This window comes from Nicotiana attenuata, chromosome 11, assembly GCF_001879085.1.
Source record: "Nicotiana attenuata strain UT chromosome 11, NIATTr2, whole genome shotgun sequence".
NCBI classification, from domain to species: domain Eukaryota; kingdom Viridiplantae; phylum Streptophyta; class Magnoliopsida; order Solanales; family Solanaceae; genus Nicotiana; species Nicotiana attenuata.
Window position 1 is genome coordinate 13,926,966 of NC_031999.1, and position 26,914 is coordinate 13,953,879.

A 26,914-nucleotide genomic window follows, 5' to 3' on the forward strand; every position below is an offset into this window, starting at 1 on the left:
ATGTGTCCTCTAATTGTTCCAAATAATAATAAAGAAATTTTTGAAATGGCAAGTTTTTGCTTGTCTTTTTCTTTTCATGTCTTCATTAATGCCATGAGTCAAATGTGTATCATCAATGACTGAAATTTGTTCTTTAATTTTGTCCCAAAATAATGATAAGGAACTTTTAAAAATAGAATAAAATCTGGCGGATCTTTGTTACTACCTAAAACGGGGCAAGTGCACCGATAGTCATTCTCAGGGATGCTATTTAAAGACTAGTCAGTAAAAATTGAATTCAGGACGACTGTCTAATTCCCATATAGGAGCCCTTTAGAATGGCCACCGTGTCATTTCTACACCTAAAACACGCCTAGAAATCTATCCCTACAATCACATGCATTATAGATTTAGAAGATGCAGGTTGCAAAAGAGAAGTAAATGAATTATAACCTAATAAGCAAACCAAAAAATAAGATGATATAATAAATGTCAATAAACAAGAGGTAAGGACTAGCAAGTATCAGTTCCTAAGGCCAACACCAAAGTGAAACCTCCCAGTCCTCTGGTCATTGAAGGCATACTCCAGTCTTAAAGGTCCTAATGGCGAGTCTACGCGGATACCAACTCCACATCCATATCCACTTCCAGGTTTTCGCCTTGGTCCAGCAGGATCACCTGATAAGAAAAAACAGCATTCAGTTAAAAGCCGTGGAAACAACCTCCTGCAGAAAATAGACCCTTGTGGTCCGGCCCTTCCCGGACCCCGCGCATAACGAGAGCTTAGTGCACCGGGATGCCCTTTTAGTTAAAAGCATGCCAAAGTACAATACATGTCAAATCTCCCTAAAAGCAAAATATAAACTAACTTGAGTAGAGTGCTTGTCAATGAAGCCTTTAGTCTAGCAAATAAATTTTGACACATAATATAGACAATTTAGTTTATAGTTTCCTTCATGTTTGTGAATTTACTGGATGTTGCCTACAAGCGTATCAAATGGGCTGAAAGTACTGGATTTGGGCGGGTGAAAATAGGCCGAGTCAATAAATGGGAAGGTCATGAAGCTCCCCAACTTGGATAGGTCAAATTTTAATGCACTAATTTTGCCGCTCCTAAGTTGCCTATTATCCCACAAGTGCGGATACATATTCTACCAATCTGGTCACAGTTAGACTACTCCTGCCTACAGAAAAGATTAAACATTGTCGTATACTCCTTTTTTTTGTTTTTTTTTTTTTTTTTGGGGGGGGGGGGGGGGGGGGGGTCGTAGCCAAAAGCAAACATCAGATAGAGATACATACCAGGAACACTTGGAGCAGAACCAAGATCTGTGCCATAATCAGCAAATACAGCCCCTTCTAATGGCCCCATCTGCAGAACAAGGGGGAATATGATAAGAAAGATAATAGCATACAGTATTCAAGTCAAAGACGTTTAGCAGAGAACTAATATTGTAAGGCATGTGTAGCTTAACAGAGGATGAAGCTGGAATGAAGACCATGGGAGACTAGGGGTAACAGCAGAGGCAAAAACCGTTTGGAAATTTCTTCCATCTACCTAACTACTGATGGATAAAGTTGTCTTATATTTGTGCCGTTGGTAGGATGCAGCAATCGGGTGGCATAATCGAGGTGCGTATAAGTTGGCGCGAACCCTATCGTTAACAAATACCAAAGTAGAGGGAGAAGGAGACAGAGAAAGAGAGATCTAATAAATTGTAGGGAAAGACGCCCATATAGAGAGGTGCCTAAAAATCAATGGACATTAGCAACAGTCATCTTGGTAGAGATGGGATAGCACCAGTATCATCGGGATAGATTAGAGAGATAGTGAAAACCCCAATAATCTAGAGAAGTGTGTAGAACTATCAGATGATAATTTCCAACTGCCTCCACTTACCAGAGGGAACGAAATTTCTCCACAGCCAACCACATAAGACCGGCCTGAGCCAACTGCGCCTTCTTCATATCCTCTCACACTATTGGTTCCACCAATAGCAAATGCTTCATGAGGTGGAAAATTACCAACCACATGACCACCAGAGAAGCTGCAAAAGGAAACTCGCAATAGCCAGCAACTTAATTTAGAGGAATTTTTAAAGGATACAGTTGAAGGAAGAACAGCCAAATTTAGCATCTTTCTAGCTAATCCCACAAAAAAATGGAGAATGTACCTTCCAAGAAGACGAATAGGACCAAATACAACTCCTTTTCTAGCACGAGCATTGACTCTGTTGAAACCTAGCCACTCTGACCACACAGGAAGTCCTTGCTCCATGTTGAAAACGAACTGCAAAACAGCAGGGTAACCAAGTTTGGAGTACATCAATAATTCTTTCTATCTGTTTATTCACTAGATAAAGAGTCTGGCAGAGTTTTACAAAACTCACCACCGACGAACCAGGGTCACCAGAACCAGTATAGACAGTCTCAAGTTTGGCAAGCAACATATCATCGTGAGTGTTGCCACTGCAGCAGTTCAGAAAGGAACACATTGGACAATTTCTTATGGCCAGATATAACAATACTTTAGGCAGCATAAACCATCAACAACATATACCTTGCAGTAAGTGGACTACTGTAGTAGTCCCTTATAATAGGATTCCCTTTGTCATCCCGAGCACCAGCACGCTGAGAAATTCAAATAGGAAGGACAAGTAGCAAAGGCATTAACAGATATGGGAAATAAAAGATATGTCAGACACTGGAAATGATTAAATAACTCCACTGATGTCCCAAGACTAGAAATGAGTAAAGAGTTTTCATCCTCCTTGGCAGCGCATGATCAACCCTAATAGTAAATAAAAAGATAACACATGACATCTCTTTTTCATTTTCACAAGTTTCAAAATGAATTAGAAACTTTACTAGCAGCCTGACGTACCAATATTTAGACAAATGTTTAAACAATTCATAAGGCTTTTATAAGAAAGGGGGCTTATTCATGCCCAAAAATCTATTTGTTTTCGCCTTGCAAAAGAATTAGTCTATGTGGAGAATTGAAAAGGTTTTGGATAATTATAATTGGTGACAGCATTGTACTAGGACCGCAATACACTTAAATCGCCAAAAATACTTGGTAACAATGTAAATATAATGCACAATCACATTTAACATCCATCTTTTTATTAAATGTGTTATTCTTTTTTTTATTGGATTAAGCACATGCAATGTTTCTCTTTTAAAATGAATACTCCAAAGTTTAGGTAATAGAGATAATAGTTGGTCCCTGAAACAATACCAGTTCAATGAAATTTTACGAATAACTAGAGATGTAAGTTCAAAACTTTAAATTACTAAATAACCCCATCCTAAAAATTCCCAAATCGACAAGAATTAGAGTTTACTCCCAGAGGCAGTAAATTTCACGCTACGACATCCTGTTCAGGCTACATGGATGAGATGGTCTCTACACATTTGACTCTTGACTCTAAATACAGATCTCTTCGAGCCTTTTGGAAACAAGAGTTAAGTTTCTCACAGGCAGAAATTCTCATTCTCTTGGAGTCACCATTTAAACTCAATGTCAATTGCAGACTACAAAACCAACTTTCACACTCTTCAAAAATCAATAAAGATCTCTATCACCATATTCCCCTCTATAACCATGCAAACCACCCAATAGCAGAAAGTAAGATAATCATTCTGCGGAGGGTGAATTAAATTATCAGACATTAATATAAAAGCTACCTGAAATATGATTCCAGCTGTTCCATTCCACTTTGGTTTGAACGGCCGGCTGTACTCAATCCCAGCTGTGACACGTCCTATCGTCAGGCTACCATCAGGTTGGTTATGAACAAGCGTGCCAGGTGTCCTGGAATTCTAGTTAAAATAGGAAGTCAGACAGAAATGAGCTCTGACTAACTGCCACGATATATGCTTTAGTGGATCTTAAATTACCTGTATCATAATTGATCTTGAAGTCCTCTTATCATCTCCTTCAATCCATGGGTCTGTATAGTTTATCCGAAAAAGTGAGTCAATTTGCCCTCGCTCCAGTGACAAATTCAGCTTTTGATTTCTTCCGAAAAGATTTTTGTGGTATATGGCACAGCTGAAATGGAAAGATAAAATGAACAGCATACTCTAGGAATTTTTTTTGAAAGTGAACCTTTCTTTTTGGATTCAAGGTGAAAATTAGCACACATGTGGACCCTGAACCTTAAACCCTAAACCACAGATCTTTTTCCTAAGAAAAGGTAGTCGCATGGGCTTCTTTTTTTCCGTTTATGGAAAAGCTATTTAGAGTATATTTGCAGCTTGTAAGAAATTAAGCACCAAAAAGTAGCAGAAATAGAGTAGATTTCGCAGAAGTGCTCCCCACGGGGTTGAGCTTAATGCTTCTAAGTAGTCCAATGAATAAGCTGTTTTTTTAAAGAAAACAAAGTTAATTTAGACCCGTAACGTTTTTTTGAAAAGTTGTTCCTAATGTTAACCAAATTTAATTAAGAATTTCACGTGCTTGCATGAGTATAGGTTTCACCAGTACATCAAGTTGATTAACCACATCCTTATGTAACGACAAAAATTTCAATTCACACAACCTAGAAATGTAAACAACAAAGTGGACAATCTTCAAAGAACATGGAAGAAAGCCAACTTGACCATGATTGTTCAGAACCCCAAAAAACAATCTCCTAAAGTTGAAGACACTACACCAAAAAGAATTTCCCACTACTGAAAGTACCTGCCAATCAATCCAGCAAGGGGTCCATTTGTGATCCTGAAATTGAAATACATACAATTAAACAGGCAGTGGAGAAACCAAAAGAGACATTATAACAGAAAGTAGTTTTCCAAGAATAATAACTTCTCAAATGTTACATACCCACTAGAAATTCCACCGCCAGCAGAAATGCCACCCCCACTTTTACGCTCAACAACATTCATAATTAAGTCTACCTTACCAGTATCTGCAATATTGCATTCTAAAAGTTAATTACAGAAAGAACAATAGATTACAGCATACAGAGCAGACACCAGAGGGGTAAGGAGGGGCCTTGACGCCACCAAACTTTCTGTAGTGCATATGGTCTCTTTTATATGCAAAGCATTTTATATAGCGCTTAATCATTGTCCGCCCCCTGGTGCAACCAAGAGGACCCACAAGCAAAAGAATATTTTAGTTATTAATAAGGCTGTAAATTTACCAAACAGACATATCGTGCGGTAACCTCTAATGCCTTAGATCTAAGTAATAAGTAACCACTAATTTCACAGATCTGTTCATTTTATTTTATTTTTATTCATTCTTGGATCTAATACATGTTATATTTGGCCTTCTATTATTTCTAGTTAAATTGGACTTTAATTTATAGGTCTCCAAAAAGCTCTTACTAATTAAGGGCTGGCTTTCTTCCATTCCATGTTCAAGTAATTACTAGGAGCTTTTCGGACTGCAACCTATAAATTGATTCTTGGTATAAGTATAGGTTCACCATTTGATCACAACACATCTCCTAAATTGAAATGGTGTTTGTTACTATATTTTCCTAACAAGGACATTCCTTTCTTGTGTTACTATATACCTTTATAATACATTTTGCTTTTGATACTATGTGTCATTTCATCCTTAATAATTTCTTTTATGTAATGCTATTCCCCCAACCCAAATAGAAAAAGAAAACATCCTAGCTATGCCTCTCTTAACTTAGATAAAAATGCAGTTATGCACAAAGAGAGGTGCGATATGATTTGACAGTTAAAACCATCTTCACTAAATCACCTCCAGCAGGTTGAGGGATAATGCTAACATCTTCCATAATGCCCATAGCTAAGACAGTGTCCACATCTCTTTTCCCTTGAAGCATGCTGTATACCTAGACAAGAATAGACAAAATTTCACATACGAACTAGCACAAAGATAGTGGATTTCCCGGAAACAAAGATGGTATACAAATTGAGAAGTTCCCATGCAATTTGCAAAATCAGCAATTTCACTTATGCCAATTCGCAATTAAGAAATTGTAGAACTAGCTACGTGTAAGATAGAGTCTTTTGGTCATTGATATTCATAACTATGTGAACCTCTCGATGAGAAAACCATGATTAAGGGGACCTCTCTTGTTATACACTGGTAAAAGACATTCTCAACTTTGTGACTTCTAGTAAGAAATATTTGAATGGATACACTAGTAAAAGCTAGAGCTTTCAAACTTGCAACAGACATAAAAGAGCAGAAGTTGGAAAAAGAAGATAGAAGGAGGGTATTGTGCCAAAATGCTAACGTTCTCTGCCATGCTTCCCAAGTAACAGAAGTGCAGGTCAACTAATTTTGCAGCAAAATTTAGGATAACAGCAATTTCATTCAATCAGAAGGTGCAATAAAATCCAATTAGACGCATTTTATTTCCATATATCTTTTTTATCTAGCCGCATGCATAAGACATGCAAGTGAGACGCAAAGTAATGCTGAGATACTATTAACACAAGGTAGAATTTCAGAAAACAAAAACCAGTGAATATATAAACGTGTCAAGCAGAAGTTAAGCTCACTTATTCTTTTGAAACACTTAAACTCTAGAAATGGGGTTACCATTTGCAGAAAGAAATCAATTATTTTGTACAAAACTTTTCCCTTATTAGAATGACGTGTGATAAAAAATATTTGGAGAACGATCATTTATTACAACAAATGTTGTCTAGTGAGATGAAAATCACTAAACTTATACAAAAGCAAGCTATAACTTTTTAGGCTTTCAGATAAGGAGTGGTAGAGGAGGGCCGAAGAAGTAGTGGGGGCAGGATATGGCATATCTTCAGCTTACCGAGGACATGACCCTTGATAGGAGGGGGTAGAGATCAAGAATTAGGGTTGTAGGTTAGTGGGTAGTCGTACGTCTTTCCTTTCCATGATAGTAGTAGTAGTAGTATTTTTTGCATTCTCTTATTCTTGGATTTATAGTACTATTGTTTCTTTTGCTTCAGCTATCTCACTATCTTCTTGTTGTACTGCTTCTTTTCCTTTCCATGCTTTTTTCGAGCCGAGGGTTTATCGGAAACAGCCTCTCTATCTTCACAAAGTAGGGATAAGGTTTGTGTACACACTACCCTCCCCAGACCCCACTTGTGGGATTACACTGGGTTTATTTTTTGTTGTTGTTGTTGTAGATAAACCCAAGCCAAGAAGTTGCAACAAACCTATTGATCAAGACTGCAACCTTTTCATTTTCTTTCTTTTTTTCCTGTGATTTATTTTGTTTTCTAATAGGTGAACAAGTTGGTAACTTATAACTTCCTATTGATTCACGAAAATTGAAGTTGACAACTGCCAAGGAAAAGATGACCAGCATATTAGCCTACAGAATGAGCCTCCAACTAAAGCATCAAGGTTCTGCAGAATTAGAGGGCATACACAAAAAAAGAAAAGGGGTTAATAGGAAATTCGCTACTCTAACATACTTTAGCATACTTTAATTCACTACTCTAACATGCTTTAACCTACTCATAGAAACATAGCTGCTAAGAACTAACTTCAAATTGTAAAAGTTTCTAGATATCAAAGATGTACATAGACAGTTTTTAACACCAAGTTTTCAAAGGAATAAAAAATAAAATGCTGTTAGAATAGGAAAGGCCAATCAAAGTATACCTGCCCTTTCTTTGTAGTAAGTTGCCGAAGTATAGTTTCAGGCCTTGTTTTCCCTACAGTTGGCTCACCACTGAGACATGCAAGCAAGTGCAAGACATCGCTAAGAGCAATTGTATTCACTAAAAGGCATAGGTATAAGAAAGTTAGGTTCTTACGTCTTATCAAGGAAACGGATGGCTATGTTATTCACCTCTGCTTCAGAAACTCCAAGCCTAATCATACCTCCAGAGAGCATCTCTACACTCGATACCTACAGGACAATATAAGATAACTCAAATTTACCACATCACAAATAAAGGCATCCAAAGGGAAAAAAATAATAACAACAGGCTAGTTATCATAGTGAAGTGCTAACCGCTCCAAAAAGCCCCCGCTCCATGTACCAACCATTTATAGAGCTTATTATTTCATCTATACGCTTGATATTAACAATTTTTCCTGCATTGCTTGACACCAAAATAAGCACAGCATGGGTTGCGTACTAGACAGAGCGCAAGATATAGGCTGATTATTTGAAAGACAAATACAAACCAGAAGCTCGTTATGAAAAGAAATGACAATACAGGATGTATAGCAAGAGTATAAGGAAGGCGTACCACATCCATCTCGAAAAGAATCCTCTACAAACCTTGCTGGGAGCACATTGGCTCCTTCACATACCAAACCATGGAACTCCTGGTTTGGTTCTACCTTATGCCAAAACATAACAGATATAAGCAATTATACATCGCAAACAATGAGGAAATAGTACATTTTTCTGAATGCATTTGAACATTTAGAAATTTTTAATAATATAATACAATCTTCATTTGCTTATCGAAAAGGAAACTCTTTTTATTCAATAGAATTTTATCGGTTTATCCTAGTCTAATAATTACTACTATTGTTATTTCAAAATATAAGGTGAAATATCACTATTTGAAAAAATTAATATTTTAACCTGTCAATGCAATATATTTTTCCTCTTTTTATGACATTGTATCCTGACTAGCTTGCGCACTTTGATTATCCACCACCAGCATAGGTAAAGCTGCACCGGTTAACTCTACCCACCCAGGCTTAGGCTGATGGGATTTGAACCTGAGACCTAATGGTTCTCCTCCTACTTCATTGCAATACAAAATCTTATATCTCAATTTATTCATCATTTTTCTGCTAAAATAACCAACCTTTAAGATAAATAAGATATCAATTAGTTCTTTTTTAAGCTAAATAAGATATAAAACTTGTGGTCTAAAACAAGCATAAACGTTTTCTGTTGATCTCATCAAAGGGTAAATAGGAAGTTTAAAGTTAAATTGTTTCTAAATATAGAAATCTGTCATTTTTCCTGAACAATTCAAAAAGGAAAATGTGCCACATAAATTGGATCGGAGGGAGTAATAACCGAAGAAAAATGTACCTGGAAAACCAAGCGAATACCATCTCTAGTATCAACAGCAACAGGCATACAAGAGCAAAAGTAACCACTATCAATTATCCTATGCACATCTTCTTGTACCTCTCGTACAGTAAGTGCAGAGTTGGGCCGACACGCTTTAAGCGCATTTAATGCTTCACTCTCCAAATCCTTCAGTTCAAGTTCTTCACCATCCTTGTTACGTACTAATACCTCACTAATCAGAACTCTCTCCTCATTCCCGCTCCCCGTTTTTGGACCCGGGCCCGATAACTGAGTCGACCCGGGCAAGTCATCCGAGTTATTCTGTGCCTGACTCTGAGTCAATGCCATTGATGCAGAGCAAAGGAGTGGGGTTTTTCGTAAATTCCAGTTAAATAGGTTGATGTTCCTGGGTTTTGTAAGGAATTGAAGAATTGCATTTTGGGGATTGAAATTTTGGTGAAATTTTGGGAGTGAGGATTTGGATAAAGTTTGTAAAATTGGATTTTGGGGACTGGAATTTTGATTAATTGAGTGAAGATTGGTGAAGAAAGGGTTTTTTGGGGTATGGTGTTGAAGAAGAGGAGAGAAGAGAGGGAGTTTGAGAGAAGAAGTGATGAAGCGAACGTCGTCGTTTTGGGACATAGCTGAATGTTTACTTGGCTCTGTAACAATCTAGGGTTTTAGGGGTTGAAGAAGAAGAGAGACCTGACCTGCACTTCACTCTACAGCTGATACTGAGAAGGGGATCACTTTTTCTTTTAACGAATTTTAGCAACGCGAAACTTATCATTTTAAAAAAAAAATAAAAAAATATTATGGTTATACAATCATAATAAGAGTCATTTACTATAAAAGCAAGTTTTTCTCGAATCTATTTTTATCTTGTGTTATATTATATGTCCTCTATAACAACACTTCTCTGTAAAACCCAAAAATATATCGGAACAAACGAAACTGTTATAAAGAGATTTGACTGTGTAAGTTTTATAGGGAGAAAAAAACACTAATTACTACTCCCTCCGGTCCAAATAAGTGATTTTTTTGGATGTTTTCACACAAATTAAGAAATCCACCTTTTAGCATTAATTAGCAATGGAATTGACCATATTAACTTTTACTATCTCACATAAACACTCCTAACACATATTACAACATCATTTACTTCAAGGACAATGTAGGAAAAAAATAATTAATTCATTCTTGAAATCTGAAAAAATCACTTATTTCGGACCACAAGAAAAAGATCAAAAAATCACTTATTTTAGACCGGAGGGAGTACATATTAACTAAATAAATAACTACTATGATAATTGCATCTCATTGTGTGGCTATTTATTTCTAGTCAAAGTTATCTCATGCATTAACTAAATGACTATACTAAACTTAAGATGCTCACCCCTTGATTAGGATTAGTAGTAAGTAGTAACATAGTAGAATTGGAGGTTATAATAAAAAGTAGCCTTTTTAGTTATTGGTGTCATTGTTGTGTGTTCTAAATTTTTAAAATTTGACCTATTGATTAGTCAATAACTTTTCTGTTACTTCCTCTGGTCCACAATAAGTAATTTTTTGACTCTTTTTATATGGTCCAAAATAAATAACTTATTCAAATTTCAAGAATGATTTTTTTTTTCTACATTGCCCTTGGTGTACATAGTATTGGAATATGTGTTAGGAGTGTTTATGTTAAGAGATAGTAAAGGTTAATATTGTCAATTTCATTGCTAATTAATGTTAAAGGTGAACTTCTTAATCTGTGTGAAACAGCCAAAAAATCACTTATTATGGACCGGAGTAAGTATTAAACATACTAAAAACTGTTTTGCAACTTTTGTGCAAGCTCATTCATGGCAGATGAGCAAAAGCTGAGTTAAACACTTTTTAATTAGTCAATGGTCTAAAAGGTCCATAAGTTGCTAGAGAAATAAAAAAAGGTTATTTATTAAATAGTTGATACAAAAAGGGACAAACAGCAAAAAATTCATGGGAGGAGCTTCGTCCTGAATGGCCCAATTGGCCAAGCCCAGCCTTTACACATGTAATGACAAGCAAATAGCCACTTTAAAGGGCAGTGTTTAAGAATTAGCCGGTGCGTCCTTGATTTTAGTTTATCGGTTTAATTTTGTAGGAAAAAAAATGTCCTAATTTGTCCCAAAAGTTAAGATTTTTAGTTTAAAATTGTAGGACAAAAATAAGTACTAGTTAATTTCCAAATAGTGTCCCTAAGAATGGCTATCTATGCACTTGCCCCTGCAATTGAAACTAAAAGCCCATAAGTTACAAAATATCGCCATAGTCTAGAATACCAACATGTCCAGCTTACCTTCTTTCTCTCTCGAAGTCAATGTTATACAGTCCAACCTCTCTATAACAGCCTTATTTGTTCAGAATATTTTTGGATGTTATAGCGAAGTGCTGTTATATAGAACATATATTATAACATAACATGAAAATTGGTTTCGGAAAAACTTGGCTTTTATAGTAAAGTCTTGTTATATAGGGATGTTTTTATAGAGAGGTCTGATTGTATGTGTTTGATGGGTATACTTTTGTTCTACTACAAATGTTCAATCCCAACACAATCTAGTTAATGTATCTAATTAAAAAGGAAAAAAATTATGCCGACACATCAAATATATATATATATATATTGTAGTTACCATTTGTAGCTATACTCTGAAGAAATTTACCATTCGTAGTTATATTTGAATTTTATGGCAAATCGATGAACAAGAGATCAATTATTTTTTAATTGAAACAATAAAGCAACAAGCTCTCATAACTTAGTTTCTTAGAGCGTTCGCTTAGTAAGCGAAGGTCTCGAGTTCGACTCTCAACAAGAGCATTCAATTTTTTTTTTGTATTTTTATATTTCGCCTTGGTTGTATTCGTTGCATGAACAAATGCGGTCAATATTGTATTCTTTATATACCCCTATATTTTGCCGTGTTTGTATTCGTTGGGCATCTGCATACAAGTGATACAAGATGGTAGCAATTGAACAATAACTATGAATACTAATTACGCAAACTATAATTACTAGTCTTTAAGCTATAGTGCTCTATAAAAAAATTTCGATAAAAAATTATGACAAACTTTAAGTGTCTCCGTATTTATTCAGCCAAAAAAAAAAAAGGGGGAGGGGGGGGGGGTGAAGAATATTTCTTTCCTCAAACATTGGATAAGTAAGAAACGTGAGTACAACTTTTGTACTTTTGTTTTATTGTTCAATTATTTGCTCTCATCCCAACTTTACACACATTATACTATGTCACTACGCAAAAAAATGAAAAAAGGGTAAAGGCCTCAACTCAATCAAAATTCTTTCCCACATAAATGGAAAGTTGGATAAACACTATTGGGATTTCCTTTTCTTTTTTCAAGGCACTCATATTTCCATTGTATGGAACGCACACTCTTTTCCTATCAAAATTAGTGGAAAGCATGCTTTAAAGTGATACACGTCGTGTTGTTGCTAAGAAAAGCAATTTTAGGATCATTGATGTCATTTAGATTTTTTTGGTAGTGGACCTCTTTGATAGTTCCCGTCTAACTCAACTATTCGATCATACGGTTATTGTCATTGCGAGAGAAAAAAGGGATGACGCCTTCCTTTGTAATTGAAAATAGGAAGGATCATCACAAACATAGGCTAAATAGGTCAAACACCCCTTCTCGACCATACGCCGAGTCTTTATATATGAGATAACACTACGGGTTGAATGACCAGGAGTCTCTCTCCACTCTAAATGAGGTAAACCCGGTAGGGCTAAGGTCACAATCTTGGCATAACAATCCAAGATGCCGTGGTAAGGTGACAACCAGTCCATCCCCAGTATGACATCAAAATCGACCATATTCAGCAGTAATAAGTCTACTCGGATCTCAAGACCCTCAATCACAACCATGCAAAAACGATGAACACGGTGCGGAAGGAAGGCATGGGGATCCCTAGAAAAGGGATAGAGAGTGCGGAACGAACTTTCCAAGCATAAAACAATGAGCAGGTTCAAAAGATGATAATAAACATGCTTTATATTAAGTACGTAATAAATTTTCCTTTTTGATATTTTACGAATCTTTGGGAGATCATAGTCCACTACAAATATTTGTATACTTATGTAACTTTTTTCATAAGAGATAAGTAAAATAACATATAGATGAGCTAATAGTAGATAATATGCATGAGATTCATATTACTTTATTTTCTTCTATTCAACTCATGAATTATTCATGTAATTACTAGTACAGATACTTCGTACCTCCAATAAAAAATATTATATATTGTCGGTGTTAGTACGTTCCGTGCTGAATTGTAAGGCATTCGTAACTCAACTCATGAATTATTCGTTTAGTGTTAATATAGTATTAGTTGTACACAATAAAACACCTAAGTTGCTAACGTCACCATATTAGTATTATATTACTCATATACTGGCATTCGCAATGCCATATATTATATCTTGAAGCTTGAATTGACTAATATAACTGTTGGTGAAATTACAAGTAATTACAGTTGAAAAAATAAATAAATATTCTTCAGGCTGAGGCGCAGATATCTTGCTTTCTTAAAGGAGATTCAAGCCCACTGCGGTAGCATCTTCACCGGTCCAGCAGTAATACTCTTGACTTGTCCCCTCCAGGATACAACAGTCAGACAACGTCGTATGACTCGAACAAACTTTGGACAACTTGTTGAGTCCAAAGCTCCACTGAAATAAACACATTCCTTCAACAAAAATAATATTCTCTTTTGTAGAGAATAAGTTGGAGACTTAGATTTTTCTCCTTCTCTCTTTTTTTTTTTTTTTTTCCCATCCGGTGTCCGGTACCCGTATTGGAGCCCGACTATATCCGGATTCGCGCCGGGTAAGGCCCCATTCGGGAGGTAGCGCTCCCTACCAATGATTTTTTCATATCCAGGGCTCGAACTCTCTCCTTCTCTTATATAACTCTCTTTTTCACTACACCAATCTCATTTTTTTTTTCATGCACGCTACAATATTTTCCCATCTACAACACAAGGAAGAAACACCGTTATTTATAGGTGTAGAATCTCTTCCTTAAAATAAATAATAAGATAGTGGGATAATAAATTGGTAGAACATGTGTTGGTGGTTACAAAATATAAGCTTTAGTGGGTACTGGGTAATAAGTGGTAGATCATGACATTAGTGGTTTCAAGAGTTACACCAAAATAATGACCATTTTCTTGCCAATTTATAACCACTATACCACAAGAAATAATGTACTTTAATGTTATAAAGTTAATATTAAAAACACCAACAATAACTCTTTATTGTAAAGAGATATTCAAATAGAAAATAATCTAGTTTCATTGCTGTTTATTCTAATTAAGAGAAATTAGGTTTTAACTTTACTAATTTATGCATCTTTTAAAATATTAAAGGCAATATTCTTAATCATAGTTGAAAGCTACAAGTCACTGTCCTCTTGTTTGCATTGTGACTGTCCAAAAGCAATGGAAACTCCAATAACACTAATCCAGCCAATGTTGAAGCAACTTTTATTTTCCCTTTAATTTTTTGTTAGATAAAAAAGAAAGAACTGCTTACTACTTTTATATTTGAAGTAAAAATATTTCTACAAAAATATTTAAGACTTTTTCTACGTGATAGTATTGTAAAAGTGCATATATACCATTTGGTTATTTAAAGTTGTTACTGGCAAGAGAGAAAAATATTATGAAACATCTCTTTTTCTCTTTTTAATATTCTGTCAAATTATTCGCGTATCGCGCGGATAGGTGTACTAGTACATGCTAAATAATCACTAAAAAATATTTGTGCGCATAAATCTACCTGATGTATACATACATCAAACCAATAAATACATGACTTATATCTCTTAAATATATTTATAATTAACCATGACGAGTTAATATATGTATTCTTACCTCACTTTATCCTTTGATCAAATAAAGCAATATAATCCCCCCCCCCCCGACCCCCAACCCCAACACACACGTGTGTGTGTATATTTGATTTTATTATTTGGAACATTTTCTAAAGCCGCAATGGAAATATAAAAGCTGGCTCATAAAAGAATACATAAAACTTGACTTATAATTTGTCTCTTTAATTCTCGACAATTTTAACCTTGTCTACAATAAACGGAACTATACATAATTCTCTTTTGCACGTGAAATATTGTAATATAAAATTTTTTTTACACTATTAATGCATAAAATTAATTAAACTCAGTGGAAATCGTGAGCACATTGTATATTTTCCGGTTTGTGTTGCTTTCAATTGTCAATTACAAAATTAACCGAATGTTTTTAATGTCAACTTTAATACCTATATGCAACTACCAGCCTCTCTATTTGCATGCAGCCAAATTTCTCCTTCCATTTTACGTGACTTAGCTAGCGTGTGGACATAAGTTTGATTGAAATTTAAAAAAAAGTTTTTTGAAGTTTTGTTGAAAAATAATTTTTGGAAGTTGAAATTATGTTTGAACATGCATTTTATTTGAAGAAAATTTGGAGTTTTGCGAGTGAAAGAAAAAATTTCACCCAAAAACTGCCGTAAACCAATTTTATGAAACTTGAAATTTTTTGAATTTTGTTTTCCCAAACACATGTTTATATTCCATAAACAAATACTCCCTCTGTTCCAGTTTATGTGAACCTATTTCCTTTTTGGTTTGTTCCAAAAAGAATGGCCCTTTTCTAAATTTGGTAACAATTTAGCTGCCGTAAACCAGTTTTAGGAAACTTGAAATTTTTTGAATTTTGTTTTCCCAAAACATGTTCATATTCCATAAACAAATACTCCCTCGGTTCCAGTTTATGTGAACCTATTTCCTTTTTGGTTTGTTCCAAAAAGAATGACCCCTTTCTAAATTTGGTAACAATTTAGCTTAAACTTACAATTATACCCTTAATGAGAAGCTTTTATAACCACACAAATACTCTGGGTCCCTTTTTAACTTGTTTAGGACACAAATTCCAAAAGTCTTTATTTTTTCTTAAACTCCGTGCCCAGTCAAACAGGTTCACATAAATTGGAACGGAGGGTCTAATATTTTAATTTTTCTAAAAAAAAATAAAACCAAAATTTATGGCCAAATGAGAACTTAAACTAAATTAATTGCCAAACTAATTTTTGGTGTGATTAATTAAGCTTAGAACATAATGATAATTTTCTGAGAGTAAAAAAATCTGAAAATAGGTTGGAGACTAAAATGTATTTGTCTTCCATAAATAAATGTGACATCTTCATTTTATCTTAAACCAAAAAAAAAAAAAAAAAAAAAAAGGTGCATCGAGCTACCAGTCGAGTTGAGATATGGCCTCTAAAATGGAGGGTATTAATGCAATTAACCACATGTCGAGGGGTAAAATTACAAATAGTCTACCCTTGGGGTGGGTTTTCTTGGTGGGAAAGTAGAGGACCAGTTCGTTATATTCGAAAATTCAAATCATTCGTATCCAATGGACTAAAGCAAAAGCATCATTCTCTCTCTCATTCTCTCTCTCTCACACACACACACAGTGACAGAGCCCTATATATATATAAAGAGACAAGACTTCAAGTTCAACTTTCCCTAAACCACACTACCATCTCTCACCTTTGCCTCATTCCTGCAACTGTCTTACAACTTCCTCAATTTTATTCCCTCCTCAAAACCCTAAAATTTTATTCCCTTATTGAATTCAATTTTCTCCGTTTTATTCCAAGTTTTTTTTTCATGTTTTTGAACTTTTAAGTGAAAAAAGGGAAAATCAACTGATCAAAAGTGAAAGTTGTGCCAGAAAATAGTTAAAAGGTATTGACTTCTGTACCCTGTTTGTTATATGTTACTCTATTTGTGAATTATGGAGTTTTGGCCAAATTTTTTATAGGTTAATGAGTTTGTGTTAAATTCTGATTATATTTGACCTTTTCTTTTTGCACTATTGGAAATACTGAAAATTCCAGAAACTAAAGTTTATTCATTTTTATTACTACAAGAGTTTTACATGTTTTTGATATTTAAGTGAAGACAAGAAAACCAACTGATCAATCTTCTGTTATACTAGTGAAAGTTGTGCCAAAAAATAGTTAAAGGTTTTGGCTTTTGTACCCAGTTTCTTATATAGTCTCTGTTTGTGAATTATGGAGCTTTGTGAAAATAAAACTTTGGCCAAGTTATTAATAGGTCAACGAGTTTATGTTAAATTCTGATTATGTTGACTTTTTTTTTAATTATTGGAATAGTGAAATTCCAACAATTCAATTTCTTTCATTTTTATTCCAAGAGTTTGTGTCATAAATTTTGAAGGTTAAGGAAAACCCAAGTGTTTCTATGACAGTGCAATATGTGCCAGAATAAGTTAAAGCTATTGGCTTTGCTACTCGGTTTCCTATATGTCACTTTGTGTGAATTACGGAAAGTTATGAAAATAAAGCCTTGGGCTAATTGTTAATTGGTCAATGAGCTTATATTCAACCTATGTGTTATCTTTTTCTCGATTCCTTTATGGTGGAGAGTGTCATATTTTCTGTGATGTGTTTATGTTGTAATTATAGAATTTTTGGACATTTCTACTGTCTGTCTATACTTTCAATGTCTCTCTGTTTTCTTCCAATATTTACAGTTTTTAAACTTCTGAGAAATAACATAGTGAACAATACTGATGACTTTTCATAGTACAATCAGTTATTTATAAATTCGGTTAAGGTATTGGCTTTATGTGTGTGAATTGTGGAGTTTCCAGAACATTTCTTCAGTCTACTCTGTGTTGACATGTTTTTCCCTTCTTCTTTTTTTGATTCGTATGAGCTGATAAGGTAATTCCAAGTGATCAATCTTCTATCATACTGAACCTGGTGATGAGAATTCGATTTCGCCATTGGTTCTGTTGTGTGAATTATAGAGTTTTGTGGACATACTCTTCCATTAGTATTTAACTGTGCTCTTTATATTGAAGACATTATGTACATGATGGTGTTCATTGAGGGCAGCCTTCAATGATTTTGTTACAGCATCTATTATCAAACTGTGACTGAATGACATATGTGGTTTAACTATTGATCTCATCAATTTTCACTGTTGAAAATTTTGACTCCCAGGACAAAGAAATGGAAGCTAACGGGAAGGACGACTTAAAGAAACCGCTTTTGCAAGATGCTGATGCTGTAGCAGTCAATATGGCTCAACTAAGTGATAGTAGAAATAAAAAGATTAGAACTCTTCTTTTCAAAGTTAATGGCATCACTTGTGCATCTTGTTCAAATTCCATAGAATCTGCGCTGGGAAAGCTTAAGGGGATTGAGAGTGCTACGGTGTCTCCACTTCAAGGACAGGCCGTTGTTAAATATGTGCCAGAACTTATCAGTGTATGTCCAATTTAAGATAATGGAACACTATCTTAATTTTAAGCTAAGAATATAATCTTCAAACATTCGAGGAATTCAGAGTCCTTGACGACCAAATAACTCAGTTGTCTTTTCATGCTGTTGACAGTCTATCGGTTTTGAAAATCGCTATATCTGTTGTTGTTAGTTAACTGATAAGTTGATTCTTTTATTTGTGCTTTTCTTTTCCATTTCCAATTTCATGACTTTTTCTGTTATAACTGCTTCCTTAAAGTGGCTTGTGTTCCGAACATAATAAAATTGACTGTTGTGACGAAACATTTTCAAACTCAGTTATCTCAAAGAAGGTATACCATACATTTTGCTCAAAAAGGGCTTTGATCTCTCTCTCCATTCTAGACTTGCATACATATCTATGCATCTCTCATTGTAAGGAGAAGGTTTACTAATTTCATAAAAGAGCAGAATAGGTTTACAGGTGAAACAACAAAGGAAAATATTCTAGTATGAAGTACCATTTTAAAAAATTTATCCCTGATTTCATATCATCTTTAGGTATGTTGAGCGCTTCCTGAGCTCAACTGAGAAAAGTTGCATTAACTCTAATGTTTACGACTTCAGAGATTGATTTAATGGTGGTTGAGGCTCTTTGTTTTCTTCTTTGTTTATATTTCCTTATTTCTAGTAATTTCACAAAAGATATGGTTATCCCAGGCAAAAAAGATAAAAGAGGCTGTTGAAGACACTGGTTTTGAAGTTGATGAATTTCCAGAGCAAGACATAGCTATCTGCCGGATCAGAATCAAGGGGATGGCTTGCACAAGCTGTTCTGAGTCTGTTGAACGTGCCCTTTCGATGACTGATGGAGTAAAGAAAGCCGTGGTTGGTTTATCTCTTGAAGAAGCAAAAGTTCATTTTGATCCAAATGTTACCAGTACCAGCCGGATAGTTGAAGTAATAGAAGATGCTGGATTTGGAGCTGATATAATTAGTTCAGGCAGCGATTTAAATAAAGTACACTTCAAGCTAGAAGGCATCAATTCTCCAGATGATTTTACTGTTATTCAATGCTGTCTCGAGGTGCTGGAAGGTGTAAACACTGTTGAAATAAACCAGCAAGAGTATAGAGTGACCATAAGTTATGAACCAGATATAATTGGTCCGAGAACCCTAATGCATTGTATTCAAGAAGCTGGGCATGGTTCGAGTACTTATCGTGCAAGCCTTTATATCCCACCAAGACAGCGAGAATTAGAGAAAGAGCATGAAATCCACACTTATAGGAACCTGTTTTTGTGGAGCTGCTTATTTTCAGTGCCAATATTTGTTATCTCAATGGCACTTCCAATGCTTCCCCCTTATGGGAATTGGTTAGAGTATAAGGTTTTCAACATGCTTACGGTTGGATTATTGTTAAAATGGATCCTTTGCACACCTGTGCAGTTTGTTATTGGTCGAAGGTACTCTTTACAATGTGATTGCCTTTTTATTCTAAACTGTCTGTTGTAGAAATCTAATAATTTCTAGTAATAAACTTTTTTTCTAGGTTTTATGCAGGATCATATCATGCACTGAGACGGAAATCTGCAAACATGGATGTTCTGATTGCATTGGGCACTAATGCTGCCTATTTCTATTCGGTTTATATTATGATAAAAGCATTGATTTCAAATTCCTTTGAGGGGCAAGATTTCTTTGAGACTAGTCCGATGTTGATATCGTTTATATTATTGGGGAAATACCTAGAAGTTCTTGCAAAAGGAAAGACATCAGATGCTTTGGCAAAATTGACAGAGCTGGCTCCTGAGACTGCTTACCTATTAACATTGGACGGTGCTGGGAATATTATTTCTGAGACAGAAATTAGCAGTCAGTTAATACAAAAGAATGATGTACTTAAGATTGTTCCAGGGGCAAAGGTTCCTGTAGATGGCGTTGTTATTAATGGTCACAGTTATGTGAATGAGAGTATGATCACTGGAGAAGCTAGGCCTGTTTCCAAGATGCCAGGTGATAAGGTACTCAAGATTTGTTGGCTATGGGTTTCACACTTTTTGTTTTCAAATGTAGGCATTAATAATAAATATTTAATTATTAGGTCATTGGTGGAACTGTAAATGAGAATGGATGTGTACTCATCAAAGCCACTCATATTGGTTCGGAGACTGCGCTATCACAAATTGTTCAGTTAGTTGAAGCTGCTCAGCTTGCCAGAGCACCTGTTCAGAAACTTGCTGATCAGATTTCTAGATTTTTTGTACCCACGGTGAGTTTTATCAATTTAAGTAGAAACCACTACAGTTCTTGTTAGATAATTTTGTTTTTCTGAATGAAACGAAATTAATGAAGATATGTTTGTCGTATGTTTGTTTGAGCAAAAGAGATACTCCCTCGACATGTAATGAAGATATATCTTGCAATTGATATCTTCAGTATATTCCTCTTAGAAGCCTTTTTCACAATGCACCATTACTTTAGATACTACCAAAAAACAACATACCCAGTTTAATCCCACAAGCGAGATCTGGAGTAAGTAGTGTGTACACAGACCTTACCCCTACCTTGTGTAGATAGAGAGGTTATTTCCGATAAATCCTCGGATCAAGAAAAGAAAATCACAACAGTTTAAAAGAAATAGGATAACGAAGAAGACATGGAAAAAGAAGCGGTAACAACAAGATAATAAGAAAACCAAAGCAGAAGAAACATCATGTAGTAATATAAATCTAAGAACAAGGAAAGACTCTCGACTACCTAATAACCTTCTACTCTAATTCTCGACCTCCACATCCTCCTATCAAGGATCATGTCCGTCCTCACTAAGCTGAAGATGTGCTATATCTTGTTTGATCACCTGATCACCTCTCCCCAGTACTTCTTTTGGCTTACTTCTACCTCTCCTTACACGCACCATGGACAACCTCTCACTCCTCACTGGGGCATCCGTGCACCTCCTATGCACGTGCCTGAACCATCTAAGCCTCGCTTCCCGCATTTTGTCCACCACGGAGGCCTCTCCCACCTTATCCTGAATCATTACTTTAAATACTGATGGACGTAAACAGTGAAATCTATAGCGAGGACCATGGCCAAATATCCTCTGGTTTATTCTAAGACCTTAATCTGAATGGTTAGGATAACAATAATTTGGAGCCAGTCATAGTTTCTAATATATTATAATACAGCACAGTTCATATGATACGAGAGTGAATATAGCTTTTGAGACCTAAAGTGGTGCTTATTAAGTTGACCTTATTCACAGATTTAGCCAGTTATCTGCACAAAAGTTAAAACAATCAAATTTTATTATTATTTCAGGTTGTTTTAGCTGCAGTTGTGACATGGCTGGCGTGGTTTATCCCTGGAGAAGTAGGTGTATATCCTTCAAGTTGGATACCAAAAGGAATGAGTGTATTTGAGCTTGCATTGCAGTTTGGTATATCGGTATTGGTGGTCGCTTGCCCCTGTGCTCTCGGATTAGCTACTCCCACAGCAATTATGGTTGCCACCGGAAAGGGCGCTTCTCAAGGTGTCCTTATTAAAGGTGGAAATGCTCTTGAAAAAGCACATAAGGTTTGTTCACCTCAAAAAGTTCCAGCCTTATTAGTAAACTAAAAGTGAAATTATTTCAATTTCACACATGAAAGTGGTCTACTCTTATATTTCTTTTTTTCCCCCTTTTGAGCTAGGGATTTGAGGGGTTGGGTAGGTGTTGTCAGCTTCATTGCATTGAAATGGGATCAATCTTTTGGTTCCGGAAGTTCTTGTTTATAACTACGGAAAATAAAGAAGTAGCTAGTTAACTGGGAGTTCAATTGTGCTTGCATTCTAATTAGAAAACCAAATATTTTAAGTCATGAATAGAAAATAGATTGCTTATTTCTATTTTCTGGTGTGGGTGTATCTATTAACTAGGTTTTAATGCAAACGTGTATTGTTCTTACAGGTGAAACTGGTTGTGTTTGATAAGACAGGAACACTGACAGTTGGAAAACCCACTGTTGTCAGTGCCGTGCTATTCTCCAACATCTCTATGCAGGACTTCTGTGATGTAACTATCTCTGCCGAGGTGGGGCTTCTTTTCCCTTCTTCTGTTTCACATCTCTTTTCATTGATACATTTTCAGATGTGATTCCTACAATATTATCTGATAACTTTGCTACGTGGAGCATCATAGTCAAGATATGCATTTCTTATATTTGCACGTGAGAGGCGAGTACATAATCTATTGTAGAACTACATGATACAAAGGGATGATCTTAAGTTATCATCATAAAGTATCTGAACTACTCTTTCCTCTATCCTATATTTTTGTAGTAATAGTAAATTATCACAACTGATTGTTGTGGCACATGAGACAATAAATTCTCCTCAGCTTGTATATGTAAAATGATACTTCATCTCTTCCCACTTTTAGTTCCTTTCTTTTTTAAGGATATGTAACTCGGATATTGGAGGCTTATTTAACTTGAACATTTTCTATTTTTCTAGAAGACAATATTTATTGCGATGGATATAATTACGTAAGTTATTGCCAACTAGTATTAATTGCATTAAAGTGAAAAACATTTTTGGACTTACCAACAATGAAGTGGATTACCTGTACCATGTCCAAGTATTAATCATTAAGCTAACTTTCCAATATGGACTCAAATAAAATGAGGCATTTTCAGTTGTGATAAAAGTGGACAAGTTATTAAAATCGACAGGAATATCAATACTATGGGCCATACATGTTAGATTCATATGTCCGGAATTTGATTTTCAGGCAAATAGTGAGCATCCTATTGCAAAAGCTGTTGTGGACCATGCCAAAAAGTTACGCCAGAAGCACGGTGCGGAAAATGAACATCATCCTGAGATAGAGGACTTTGAGGTGCATACTGGAGCTGGTGTGAGCGGGAAAGTGGGAGAACAAAGAATTCTAGTTGGAAACAGGAGGCTTATGCATGCTTTCAACGTCCCAGTTAGCAATGAAGTTGAGAACTACATTTCAGAGCATGAACAACTCGCTCGTACTTGTGTCTTAGTTGCCGTGGATGGGAAAATTGCTGGGGCTTTTGCTGTGACTGATCCTGTAAAGCCAGACGCTGCACGTGTTGTTTCTTTTCTCAAATCAATGGACATCACAAGTGTCATGGTGACTGGTGATAACTGGGCGACAGCAAGAGCAATAGCAAGTGAAGTGGGAATTCAGATGGTGTTTGCTGAAACAGATCCGTTGGGAAAAGCTGATAAGATTAAAGAATTGCAGGCAAGCTTTTCTCTCCTCTTTCTTCAATAATATGCATTTTTAGAGTTGATGTACGGAGCAAGTTGTTTGTCCACTAATGGCTTGGCTATTTTTGGATGTAAGTCTGATGCTTTATGGTTTCGTTTTGAGGATGGTTTGTGATTGTTAGGAAGAAACTCCAGAATGTAATCTTGTGTGTGCACAAATAGTGTTGTCCATTTAAAGGGAAACTGCTTTGAAGAATCACTACGCTCAACTTAGCTTCTAATTTCTACCACTCTGATGCAGTTGAAAGGCACACCTGTCGCAATGGTAGGAGACGGGATAAACGATTCCCCAGCACTCGTAGCAGCTGATGTTGGGATGGCAATTGGTGCAGGCACTGATGTAGCTATAGAAGCCGCTGATGTTGTTCTCATCAAGAGCAATCTTGAAGATGTCATCACAGCGTTAGATCTCTCTAGAAAGACAATGTCACGTATCCGACTCAATTATGTTTGGGCACTCGGGTACAATGTGCTTGGCATGCCAGTTGCTGCTGGTGTCTTGTTCCCCTTCACTGGAATCCGTTTGCCCCCATGGCTTGCTGGTGCGTGCATGGCAGCTTCTTCTATTAGCGTGGTTTGTTCATCGCTGCTGCTGCAGTCCTATAAGAAACCTCTGCATTCTCGAGTCAATTAATCATAGGTTTCTTAAGTTCTTGAAATAATCACCATTATTGTGTTAGTTTCTAGCTTAAGCATTGCTTTCAATTTGACCAAAAAAAGGGTCAAAGAGGGGCATAATAGAAAATGATTGTTGTATTTTAGTCTTTCTCAATATGATACATCTTATTAGCTACTTTATCTCATTTGTAGACTTTACTAATGGTATTATACTATAGCAGTAAGCCTACTCATCGTCCCCCCACCCCTTTTCTTCTACCCTCGTTTGTTTAGAAATGATTGAAATTTGGAAAATTTCTAAGGCCCCGTTTGGCCATAAAAAAAAATCCTTTTTCGAATTTTTCCTCTTCTTTTCGAAATCAATGTTTGGCCATGAAATTTTCGATTTTCACTTGAAAATGAATGTCGGAATTTTTCAAAAATTTTAAAAACTCCAAAAAAATATTTTTCAAAATTTTCACTTAAGTTCACTCACAAAAATTCAAAAACAGCCCAAAATTATATTTATGTCCAAACAGATCTCTAATTTTGAAATACCATTTTCACTTGGAAAAAAATTATTTTTTTATCTGAAATTTTACAATTCTTATGTCCAAACTCCCACTAAATCTCAATATCATTTTGACAAATAGTAATAACATTTCTAAGGAATTTTAGCATTCTCATGTTGACCGAGTTGAAATGAAGTCCATATTTCTACAACTAATAAAAAATACAATTATTTTAACCATATTTACACATTCAATGTAGACTGTAGAGTGATGAAAGGTAAGGTACAGGGATAATAAGGATGGTTAAATAGAGAAATATCTAACAAATGCTTACCTTAATTTATGACCAAAAAGAGAATATCAAACAAAGCATTACATTTTCAAGAGAATATTGAATATGTTAAAAAATGGAAAAAAGTACCTCGTATATTTTTATTTATGCGAGGTACTGGTTTGAAAAAAAGAAAAAGAAAAAAGAAGTGGAAATGTTACGACGTCGTTCTGTTGCAGGTTTAAGAAGATACTTTGCTTAGATTATTCTAAGAAAAGCCTGATATGCCATCTTTTGGAAAATTATTGAAAAAAAGTTCAAACCAGTACCTCGCATAAAAAAATATACGAGGTACTTTTTTCCATTTTTTTAAAACATTTTCCCTTCAAAAATTTAAAAACCACCAATTTATTGAATTACCAAAAGTTCAATTGATCTTCTTTTTGTTTAAATAATCACCATTATTACATTAGTTTCTAGCAAAATATTTGATCTATATTCGACGACAACAACAAACCCAGTATAACCTCTCACGTGGAATTTGAGGAGTGTAGCGTAAACGCTGAGTTTACCCCTATCATTATGAAAGTAGAGAGATTGTTTCTTATAGACCCTCGACCTCATGAAAATAAACGAGGGCACACAAGAAAATGAATTGTTGTATATAGTCTTCTCAAAATAATAAAGAATTTGTTGTCACCCGGTAAAATTAGGTGGGGTACGTGCAAGCTAATCCAAATACCACCCTTGTCAAGAATATAAAAAATAAATAAAGAATTTGTGTCTTCTAAACAAGTGTTTAAATATAACCTTAAATACAACATGCTTTTGAGTTGTCTCAAGCAATTGGACTAGCTATATTGTTCATTATACCGGGATCTAAAACGAGAAACTTGATAATTATTGTGTTTTCTACCAAATTAAACAAATACTCAAAATTTGGATTTGTAGCTTTACTTTTTTTTGTCTTAAATCTAGGCAACAATTAAAATAAAAGGCTCACTCAGTGCTAGGGGTGAGCATAGTTTGGGCAAACCAAAATTCAAACCGAAATACGAATTCTTTGAATTTCTGGTTTGGATTCTCGGATTACGGATTGGATTTTGGATTTAATTTTTAAAATTTTTGGATATTGGATTTGGTACTTTGAATTTTTGGATATTCGAAAATCCAAAAACTGTTCTAATTTATATTTAGTTCATTATCCATATGTAGTAATAAGTTAAATACCCTATCCATTAGATATTATCTCATACATTCAATATTAATTACTAAGTTACTGTCATAATACTTTCTATTTGGACATGATTTTTCTCTTGCTACTTCTTATCAGCCAGATTATTGTCTCTATTGCATTTCCTTGATAATAATTTCATTATTTGAATACTGTATTTGGATGATTACGGCGAGAATGAGGAACTTTTCAGTCAATTTAACATGAGTACTTCATTTGGATATTCATTTTTGTAAATAAAATTTAAAAAAAAAAACACTCAACTTACAAGCTCAAACCCGAAAATTCAAATATCCAAATCAATTAATCCGAAACCGAACTTAAAAATCCAATCCAATTCGAGCTTACTTGGATTGGATTTAGATTGTCATTTCTTCAATCCAAAAATCGAAAATCTAATCCGAACGGCCCGAATGCCCCCTACTCAGTGCTCACTATCATATCTTGAGAAATTTACACTCCTTGGAAGTTAATTTTGTAAATGGGAAATTAGTACCAAACACTTAATAAATGTTCAAGTAAATGTTTTTAGTTGTAGGATAACAAGAACAAAAAATTATGTGAAAATATGATATCTGTTATAAAATAATAAAAGAAGAAGAACAATATTGCAGAGAAAGAGAGAGAAGGAATTCTTATTGAATTTTGGGATGAATTACAATGGATTAGAACTCTCTATTTATAGGGAGAGGTTGACTTAGCCACCAAGTAATAAACCCTAGAATCTTCTAAATATG

The 26,914-nt window shown here is 35.1% G+C and overlaps 2 protein-coding genes across 2 annotated transcripts; one reads left to right on the forward strand and one right to left on the reverse strand.

Annotated features, from left to right (window-relative positions):
* On the reverse strand, positions 272–9,714 carry LOC109234147 (outer envelope protein 80, chloroplastic). Its single transcript, XM_019400011.1, has 16 exons — positions 8,976–9,714; positions 8,170–8,263; positions 7,929–8,011; positions 7,729–7,823; positions 7,574–7,643; positions 5,708–5,801; positions 4,811–4,895; positions 4,670–4,705; positions 3,883–4,036; positions 3,670–3,804; positions 2,540–2,610; positions 2,370–2,448; positions 2,154–2,269; positions 1,880–2,027; positions 1,282–1,351; positions 272–657 (listed from the first exon to the last, which is right to left on the reverse strand). Exons 1-16 carry the CDS (start codon positions 9,597–9,599, stop codon positions 503–505), a joined length of 2,109 nt encoding a protein of 702 aa, XP_019255556.1. The 5' UTR covers positions 9,600–9,714; the 3' UTR covers positions 272–502.
* LOC109234148 (probable copper-transporting ATPase HMA5) lies at positions 16,442–24,410 on the forward strand. Its single transcript, XM_019400012.1, has 9 exons — positions 16,442–16,751; positions 18,038–18,304; positions 18,998–19,743; positions 19,830–20,301; positions 20,382–20,549; positions 21,602–21,856; positions 22,230–22,352; positions 23,052–23,537; positions 23,805–24,410. Exons 2-9 carry the CDS (start codon positions 18,047–18,049, stop codon positions 24,195–24,197), a joined length of 2,901 nt encoding a protein of 966 aa, XP_019255557.1. The 5' UTR covers positions 16,442–16,751; positions 18,038–18,046; the 3' UTR covers positions 24,198–24,410.

What these genes read in the sequence shown, in the direction of transcription:
- LOC109234148 (XM_019400012.1), top strand. Translation starts at nt 18,047, where the DNA reads ATGGAAGCTAACGGGAAGGACGACTTAAAGAAACCGCTTTTGCAAGAT. An exon ending in CCAAGATGCCAGGTGATAAG is followed by an intron (nt 20,302 to 20,381) that starts GTACTCAAGATT and finishes TTTAATTATTAG; the next exon opens with GTCATTGGTGGAACTGTAAA. An exon ending in ATGTAACTATCTCTGCCGAG is followed by an intron (nt 22,353 to 23,051) that starts GTGGGGCTTCTT and finishes TTTGATTTTCAG; the next exon opens with GCAAATAGTGAGCATCCTAT.
- LOC109234147 (XM_019400011.1), bottom strand. Translation starts at nt 9,599, where the DNA reads ATGTCCCAAAACGACGACGTTCGCTTCATCACTTCTTCTCTCAAACTC. An exon ending in CAGCTGGAATCATATTTCAG is followed by an intron (nt 2,611 to 3,669) that starts GTAGCTTTTATA and finishes TGAATTTCTCAG; the next exon opens with CGTGCTGGTGCTCGGGATGA. An exon ending in GTGACCCTGGTTCGTCGGTG is followed by an intron (nt 2,270 to 2,369) that starts GTGAGTTTTGTA and finishes GCTGTTTTGCAG; the next exon opens with TTCGTTTTCAACATGGAGCA.